We start from the raw sequence: 9,514 nt of genomic DNA, 5'->3' as shown, positions 1-9,514 counted from the left end.
TTCTCACAGTGGCTGAACAGCTGCTTGTGGGAAACCAGCATGCAGGATTTGAGCACAAGAGCAAGTGTGGTGTAGTGGTTAAGAGTGGTAGACTCGTAATCTGGGGAACCGGGTTCGTGTCTCCACTCCTCCACATGCAGCTGCTGGGTGACCTTGGGCTAGTCACACTTGTCTGAAGTCTCCCAGCCCCACTCACCTCACAGAGTGTTTCTTGTGGGGGAGGAAGGGAAAGGAGAATGTGAGCCGCTTTAAGACTCCTTCGGGTAGTGAAAAGCGGGATATCAAATCCAAACTCTTCTTCTTCTTCTTCTTCCCTTCCTGTGGCTTCCAGCAACTGGCGTTCAGAAAGAGGGGTACCACCTCTGGTGGAGGAAACATCATGCTCCTCCTGGGGTGGTTTGTCCGCCTTTGGTCCCCAAACTGCACTCAGCTCTCACCTGTGGCTCCTAGAAGCTGTCAGCATGTGACAGCTGCTGCCACACCCAGATAAACAATTTTGGCTGGTTTTGACAGGCGAGGGTGGCCGATGGGTCTTAAACCCTCAGTGAGTTAGGGACTGTAGCTTGCTTCCACAGAACTACAACTCCCAACATCCCCAACAAGCCACAGTTTCCAGGAATTTTTTGTTGGGGGGGGGGGGGACGACGACTGTGTGCTTTAAAAGCAGACACTCACTTTATATTTAAAGCACACCAAAGACTCGGCTTCTCCCCAGATAATCCTAGGAAATGCAGTTTGTTGGGAGTTGTAGTTCTGGGGGAGGAATCCCCCAGAGAATCCTGGGAACTGTGGCTTGTTAAGGATATAGGGAGTAAGGACCCCCCCCCCCACTAGAACTTCCAACACCCATAACAAACCATGGTTCCCAGGATTCTTGGTGAGGCGGGGCAAAACCCGGCGCTTTCAACTGTACGTCGGACGAGCTGCAAGCGCGCGCAGTTCGGCTCTGCCCTTATTAATCCAAATCCGCTGCTATTTGATCCGCGGGCGCGCACTGTATCACCGGGGCTGCCTTTATTTATAGCTCCCTGGCTCATGCAGATTGGGATCCAACAGGCGGCTGGGGACCGGTTGCTCCGGCCACTTGGAGCCCCGGGGGTCCCTCCTTCCTCTCCTCCCTCCCCTCCATCTCCCACCCATCCACCCATCTATCTTTCCTCCCTCTCTCCTCCTCCTCCTCCTCCAGAGCGCTAATCATCTTGTTATTTCGCGATCACGACTCAGCGCGCGGCTCCTTCGCTCGCCTCCTCCTCGCTCCAACTGTGCCTGTTGGATGCGCTCTTTGGCTCCTGACCCTCCAGACGGGGTGCCGGCTGCTTCTTCCCCCTGCGCAACAGGGCTGCCTGCAAGAGAGAGGGACCCAGAATGGCCAGGATTTTTGCCCCCCTTCCTCCTCTTTTTTTAATTATAAAAAATTAAAGCCCCTCTGAAAATCAAGATCGCCTGCCTGCTTGCCTGCCTGCCTGCCACTGGGAGACGCGAAGAAGTGGGGTTTCAATCGTGGGGGGCATTTCTTTTTTTGCTCCCGACCAGCTCAGGCAGAGGAGCGGATGAAGTTCCTTGGGCTGCCTGCTCCGGAGGGAGGCTGCCTCTTCGTGGCCGAGACGACCCGGGACCCCTTCGCGGGACACCGAGGATCCGAGGACGGGGGTCTCTCCCTATCGCCTCCTCCATCACCCCTGCCCTGGGCCGCCATCCTCCTCCTCTTCTTCCAACACCACCCAAGCTGGATTCTGATGGAATTAAAAAGATGTTCGTGTCCAGCCTCCTGGATTTCCAGAAGACCAGATACGCCAGGTAAACGTCTCCTCGGGAGTAAGCCCTGCTAGGTGCAAGGCGCTGGCTCCCCTGTAAGGGAGGAATGCGCTCTTAGCCTTGACTTCTCGGTGATGTCTCTCTTGCAATCGCAAGAACCTTTGCTCAGAAGTAAGTCACCCTTCCCTCAATTTCTTACCAATTATTAATAATTTTTTAAAAATTATATACCGCTATTTATTTTTTAAAAAATCAACAACAAAACAACCACAGCGGTTTACAATAATAGTATATCAAGCAATACATAAACTCAGCAGGACTTCCTGGTAGATACGCTTAGGATGGCTGCCTTAGAGAGCATTAGAGGAACATCGGGTTATATTGATGGGGTTGTTTTCCTCAGAACAGCCTTAAAAGGTAGCATATGTCCTTGATGACACAGGTGAGCTGAGAGAAGGGCTTGGATAAAGGTACCTGGTAGGGGGACTAGATGATGCTAAGTCAGGGGCGACACTAGGCTTTATTTCAAAGGGGTCAAAGACCCGGTTTGACACCCCCTCCAGCCGTATCCGCATACATACACAACACAGGCTGGGAGCCTCAGTGGTACACGTCTGGAGGCTTCACGGGGCAAAAATCCCAGCTAGCCTCCCCCCCCACACACCCCCGCAGCTCTAGCTTTGGCTAAGTGTATGTGTTTGGGGGGTTGCAGAGCTTCTGCAACTTTTAATAGTTCTGTAACAGGGAGTGTTGCTAGGCACAGCATCCAACAGCTCCTTAAAAGCTGGCGGCAAAGGAGAGCTGATTGCCTCCAAAGGCAAGGCCCTTCTACCATCAAACAGTAGTAGTAGTAGTAGTAGTAGTAATAATAATAATAATTTATTTATACCCCGCCCATCTGGCTGGGTTTCCCCAGCCATTCTGGGCAGCTCCCAACATAATAATAATAATAATAATAATAATAATAATAATAATAATAATGTGATAAAACATCAAACATTAAAAACTTCCCTAAACAGGGCTTCCCTAAACAGTACATGCCATTCGCAAGTGTCCCCCGGTGTTTAGGTAAAATCTGCTTCCCAGCGATTTCCGCCTCTCGGTTCTAGGCCTGTCCTCTGGAGCGACAGAGAACAAGCCTGCTTCGTCCTCCGTGTACATCTGTAAAGGTGAATCAGACGTGGCATGTTGAAAGTTTATTTTTAAAAATTGCATGGCATGGAGAAAGCGGATAGAGAAAAGTTTCCCCCCTCTCTCATATAACACTGGAACTCGTAGGCATCCAATGTAGCCGAAAATTGGAAGACTCAGGACAGATAAAAAGAAAGCCCTTCTTTATGCAGCACAGTGTTAAACTGTGGAACTCATTGCTGCAGGAGGCAGCGATGAACTTGGATGGATTTAAAAGACATTGGGGGGCGGGCGGTAAAACAATCAATGACTGCTAGCTATAACTATGCCCTGGAAGCAGCAATGCTTCCAAATACCAGCTGGTGGAAACCACAGCTGAGGAGAGGGGCTGTTGCTCTCAGGTCCTGCTTGTGGGTTTCTCACTGGGCTATCTGATTGGCCACAGGTTCATAGAATCGTAGAGTTGGAAAGGATCCTGCGAGTCATTGAGCCCAACCCCTGCCATGCAGGAATCTCAACCAAAGCATCCAGGACAGGTGACCATCTGACCTCTCCTTAAAAACCTCCAGTGATGCTGCAGTAGATGGGCTCTGTTGGCCGGATCCTGCAGGTGCTGTTTGCATGTTCTTTGGGGGAAACACTTGGGCTCATAGTAGCCATCATTCGTGTGACTTGTGAGGCTGAATACTACCAGTCATTGTAACGTCTACCAGATAGTTCTGCTGGGGATTTGGGTGTGCAGATCTGACACAAGCTCTGTGGCTTGTAGAGATGGTTCGCGTGGCTTAGAAAGTGTGGACAGAAGCTGGTGGCCACAAGCCCCACTGGGCAAACTGCCCTCTCCACTTCAAGAGAAGAGAAGAGATGCCTTGCTGATCCCACCCTGCCTTGGGAAACAGAAGGGCCCTTTGGGCTGATCCAGCAGGTTTTGATCTCACGTAGGAGTAGTGATGCATGGAAGTGAGAACTGGACCATAAAGAAGGCTGATCGCCGAAGAATTGATGCTTTTGAATTCTGGTGCTGGAGGAGACTCTTGAGAGTCCCATGGACTGCAAGAAGATCAAACCTACCCATTCTGAAGGAAATCAGCCCCGAGTGCTCACTGGAAGGACTGATCCTGAAGTTGAGGCTCCAAGACTTTGGCCACTTCATGAGAAGAGAAGACTCCCTAGAAAGGACCCTGATGTTGGGAAAGATGGAGGGCACAAGGAGAAGGGGACAGCAGAGGACGAGATGGTTGGACAGTGTTCTTGAAGCTACCAACATGAGTCTGACCAAACTGCGGGAGGCAGTGGAAGACAGGAGTGCCTGGCGTCGTGCTCTGGTCCATGGGGTCACAAAGAGTCGGAAAAGAGAATTTTGGTGAAGTGTAGCTTTGATGGAGCAGGAAGTTGCTGCTCTTCCTGGGCTCTTGCACCACAGTTGAACAGAAAGTGATCTGAGGCACCCGAGATAGACCCACGCAGATTTCTGACTCAGTTTTCAAACAATGACATACCCACCCTACCATGCAAGTATATGGCTGAAATGAAGAAACCTGCAGGGCAGGGCTTCACCAGGTGTAAGTTTACATGCAAAAGGACTATGAGCTCTGTTTGGTCCTGCTATTCATTGCAACAAATTCCTGGGCTCATAATTACGTAATTTTAAGTTTGGCTCCGGTTGCTGGATGTCAAGACTTCTGGTGAAAAACAAATGAGTTCTCAGAAGCCCAGATCCCGGAAATCTTGCACCCTCCTCCCCACCCCACAAAAGACCCAGGATGCCTCATTTCCACTTGTTCAGCTCAACCCCCAAATCTCCCTCTTCTGAGCACAGGCTGCTTCCAGGGAGCACCTCTTGGCACTAAGTTGCATTTTCTCTATGGTGCTTTGTAGCTGGTGAACTGTGATTCAATAGCCAGAAACGTGATTGATTATCCAGGCAGCACCCTGATGGCTCTGTGGGGTGGGGTGCCTTCCACACACCCCTTGGAAGTTGTTTCATCATATCACTTGCGGGAAGTAGCTTTGCATGAACTTACAGAATCATTAAGAGCTCATGCGATATTTGAAAGATTATTGTAAGCAATTAACATCACTAGCAGGCTTTGTCTGAAGACTTGTAATGAGAAATTTTCTATCTTTCCATATATTTATTTAAATTTTGAGCCATTCTGTAATGAGTGTAATTAGAATGGGGAAACGTATAACTTGCAATGATATAAAGGTTAATTTCAAAAGCCATGAGGCGGGAGGGAAGGAAGTCAATGGGCTCTAAAGCAGGGGTAGGCAACCTAAGGCCCGGGGGCCGGATGCGGCCCAATTGCCTTCTCAATCTGGCCCATGGACAGTCCGGGAATCAGCGTGTTTTTACATGAGTAGAATGTGTCCTTTTATTTAAAATGCATCTCTGGGTTATTTGTGGGGCCTCCCTGGTGTTTTTACATGAGTAGAACGTGTGCTTTTCTTTGAAATGCATCTCTGGGTTATTTGTGGGGCATAGGAATTCGTTCATTCACCCCCCCCCCAAAAAAAAATAGTCCAGCCCACCACATGGTCTGAGGCACAGTGGACTGGCCCCCTGCTGGAAAAGTTTGCTGACCCCTGCTCTAAAGTGTTAGGGTGGTAAAGTGAATGATGATGATGATGTGAATGTATAATATTAAATGGAAAACAAATAAAAATTGTGTGTGTGTGTGTGTGTGTTGGAAGGGACCCCAAGGGCCATCTAGTCCAACCCTCTGCAATGCAGGAATATTTTTTTAAAAAATTCCTTCCAGTAGCACCTTAGAGACCAACTAAGTTTGTTCTTGGTATGAGCTTTCACGTGCATGCACACTTCTTCAGATACCTCTGCATGCATGCACACGAAAGCTCATACCAAGAACAAACTTAGTTGGTCTCTAAGGTGCTACTGGAAGGAATTTTTTATTTTTTATTTTGTTTTGACTATGGCAAACCAACATGGCTACCTACCTGTAACTTTAAAAATATATATCATTATGAGTCAACTGCAAGCTAATCACCCTACCCTAGTCCTCAGCCGATGGTCATCTTAGTTTCTGCTGCAGAGTTGAGGCAAGGTGGCCCCCATCCTCCACCCTTGCCATGGTCAGCAGTGCCCATTTGCCTGCTCCTTCCTGGCCAGTTGCCCAGTTTTGTCGGAGTCCCATTGTTGAGCAACAGTGTTCAGAGCCTGGTGGAGTGTGAGGCCAAACAAGCAGAAGATAAGAGTCTTTGAGACAGGCTTGGCAGAGTCCATATCCAAAGTCAGGTTTGTTCTGAGGGTCAGGCAAACAGCAATGTACGTAGCCAGGTGGTCAGGGAATCCGATGATCATGAAGCCAGAGGTCCAAATGAAGAACAGGAAGCAGCAAGGTCTGATCGGGAACCACAGGCGTTGTTTCCATCATCTGACTGCTGCTGAGAGCTCTGTTTAAGAAGGCTGGAGCCAGTTGGTTCTCATTTCCTCCATGTCACTGAAGGGTGGCGAGCTGCAGGTGGAGTCGGTCTGTCTTTCCCCTCTTCATGCCAGGCTGACTCTTGGCCCACGACAAGTTTGCTCCCAGCAGGAGTGGGCGAGTGTCCTGGCTCCTTCTCCAGCCTCTTGCAATCAGGGCTGCCAGCTCACGATCCTCCCAGACTCTGAGACTTCAGGGCTCAAACCTGAGACCTAGGGGCAGACCCTGGTGATCTCACAGGGATGCGCCCTGGAGACGGAGGTTAATTGGGAGCAGGGCATGGCAGGGCAGGTACCCGCACCCTGAGTGCCTGTGCTATAATTTGCAGCCAGATGCTTCTGGACTGTAGTTTGCAAGCTACATACACAGTCTTCTTAATTATTTGGTGATGATAGAAGGCACTCTTGCCCACCCGGAGATTCAAGCCCTCCCTGTAAAGGGTCAGGCAAACCTGGAGGCTTCGGGTCAGGCTCAAAGGTCTGGCAACCACCCTTGCCATTCCTCTGTTACTTGAAGAGGGCAGCTGAACAGGTGCTGAAATATGAACCTTGGCAGCTGCCCAGCAATGCCGACTTCTGGCCCTGGTTTCTGGGTAATCCCCTTTCAGGAGTGGAAGAAATATTAAGCTGGTTCCTCCCAGCCTTGAAGTGCAGTTTCTGAGTTGCAAGTCGTCACATTCCCATTTTACGTTGCACTTCCCAGCCTTGAAAAGACTCCGCATTCAAGTGATTACTGGGGGAGGAAATGCACGTGCGTATTATGGGGGAGCCAGTGAAGTAGTTTGCAATCTCTCTCTCTCTCTCTCTCTCTCTCTCTCTCACACACACACACACACACACACACACACACAGTTTTCTTGCCTGGCAATGGACTGGATGCGAGCCAACAAACTGTAGCTCAATCCAGATAAGACTGAGACACTCTAGTGGGCGGTTCCCTAAATCAGATGGACAGGAGGTTGCCTGCTCTTGAGGAGGGTCTTCTTTGGCAATCCCTCATAGCCGAGTAAGATTGTCTTCCATAAAAAATTTTTTAACAGTGAGTCCGTAAGTGACTGTGGAGGTCAATTCTGGATCCACACGTCCTTCCACAGTGGGGACATTGGTTTCTGGGCGGGTGTTGATCCCAGTAAGGGTTTGCCAAGCGTGCCTTCCTCTTAGCATGTTTCTCCCTTGCGTCCTGAGTTCAAGTGTCTTCAAAGCCCATGACACCTTAGGTAAAGGCTGTTCTCCAACTGGAGCGCTCACAGGCAAGTGTTTCCCAATTGTTGGTGTTTATACAACATTTTTTAAGATTTGCCTTGAGACAGTCTTTAAACCTCTTTTGTTGACCACCAGCATTACGCTTTCCTTTTTAAAGTTTGGAATAGAGTAGTTGCTTTGGAAGACGAGAATCAGGCATCCGCACAACATGACCAGTCCAACGAAGTGGATGTTGAAGAATCATTGCTTCAACGCTGGCAATCTTTGCTTCTTCCAGTACGCTGATATTAGTTCGCCTGTCTTCCCAAGTGATGTGTAAAAATTTTCGGAGACACTGTTGATGGAATCTTTCAAGGAGTTGGAGATGGTGTTTATAAGTGGTCCATGTTTCACAAGCGTACAGTAAGGTTGGTAGTACAATAGCTTTGTAAACAAGCATTTTGCTTCCCCTGCAAATGTCCTGGTCCTCAAACACTGCACTTCAATCAGGAGAAAGCCGCACTTGCAGAGCTCAGGCAATTACCTCTGGAGGAGTGGGTTCATAGCTTGCGGGTACCTCTATGCTGCCGCCTGAGGCACAGGTAGCCTCGGAGGTGCACAGTGCCTTCCATCAGCTTGAGCTGGTGGCCCAGCTGCACCCCTCTCTGGACAGAGATAAATAGTTTTACTTCTGTTGCCTGTGTCCTGGTAACCTCTAGGTTGGATTACTGCGACACATGTGGGCAGGCCCGTCTTAGAGGGATCCGCCGCCCTGGCGCAGCGATCCCTCGGCGCCCCCAGCCTGCCGCCTCTCCGCCCGCCTCCCGCGCTGGCCGCCCCTCGGGAGGGGGGGTGGGCGAGCGGGGGATGAGGGGCGTGGCGTTGGAGCGGGCGCCCGCGCTCCGGCGGACGGAGGATGAGGGGCGGGTGGACGGGCGCTCGCGCACCGGCGGGCGGGCAGGCTGCAAGCCGGCGGGCAGGCGGGCTGCAAGCCGCCGCCCTCGCCTCCCAGAGCCCCAGCTGGAGTGCTGGAAGGTCGCGCTCCAGCTGGGGCTCCGGGAGGCGAGGGCGGGCGGCTTACAGCCCGCCCGCCCGCCGGCGCGCGAGTGTCCGCCTGCCCGTGGGGGCGGGGGCGGGTTGGGGAGGGGGAGCCCGGTATGCCGGCGGGCTCGCGGGGGCGCCCCTGGGGTGCCCGGCGCTCTGGCGCGCCGCGCCACCGGCCTCTATGGATGAGACGGCTCTGCATGTGGGGCTGCTTCTGAAGATGGTTCTGCTGGTGCAGAATTCGGCAGCCTGGTTCCTCACTGAGGCAAGATGGTTTGAGCATATTACATCCATCCTGGCCCAACCACATTGGCTGCAATCAGTTTCTGGGCCCGGTTCAAAGCCTTAAACGGCTCAGGACCATAACACCTCAAGGGCTCTCTCTCCCCATATGCTGATTCTGTGATCACCATCTGAGGCCCTTCTTTGTGTGTGTCCTCCGCAGGAGGTCCGGAGAGTGGCAACACGAGAACAGAGCCTTTTCTGCAGTGGCTCCCCATTTGTGGAACGCTCTCGCCAGGGAGGTTCTTTAACCAGGCCTTGGGCTGGTTAACACTGTGTCCTTTTAAATATTAATCTATATTTATATAGATACAATATATTAGCAGCAGTTCAGGATATACCTCAGCAACCAGTTGCTGGAGACTGCGGGAGGTGAGACAGTGCTCTTGAACTCGAGTCCTGCTTGTGCGTTTCCCACTAGGGCATCTGTTTGGCTATAAGAGGATGCTGGACTAGATGGACTGTTGGCTTGATCCAGCAGTCTCTTCTTATGATTTGTTTTCACTTCTTGAGTCTGTTCTCCTTCAGCTACCTCCTTCTCAAAATGCTGTGTCTGGAACTGGACCCATAAGAGCTGAAATGAAAATGCAACTCCTTGCAACTTGGAAACTGCAGCTCTGCTTTCCAAGGAGAGGGAGCAGGAAATGGGTCTGTCTGTCCCTGGGAAATGGGGGCAGT

At 51.0% G+C, this 9,514-nt stretch overlaps 1 protein-coding gene across 1 annotated transcript in view; it reads left to right on the top strand.

Moving 5' to 3' along the window:
- Positions 1 to 1,466: 1,466 nt before the first annotated feature.
- Positions 1,467 to 9,514, top strand: part of MMD2 (monocyte to macrophage differentiation associated 2) — a 32,603-nt gene continuing 24,555 nt past the window's right edge. Inside the window, exon 1 of the mRNA XM_033167795.1 lies at positions 1,467 to 1,797. Coding sequence (XP_033023686.1) covers positions 1,751 to 1,797 — 47 coding nt within the window. The 5' untranslated portion in view covers positions 1,467 to 1,750. The remainder of the gene's footprint in view (positions 1,798 to 9,514) is intronic.

This window comes from Lacerta agilis, chromosome 13 (assembly GCF_009819535.1).
Source record: "Lacerta agilis isolate rLacAgi1 chromosome 13, rLacAgi1.pri, whole genome shotgun sequence".
Classification (NCBI taxonomy): Eukaryota; Metazoa; Chordata; class Lepidosauria; order Squamata; family Lacertidae; genus Lacerta; species Lacerta agilis.
This window is presented reverse-complemented; position numbering and strand designations above follow the sequence as displayed.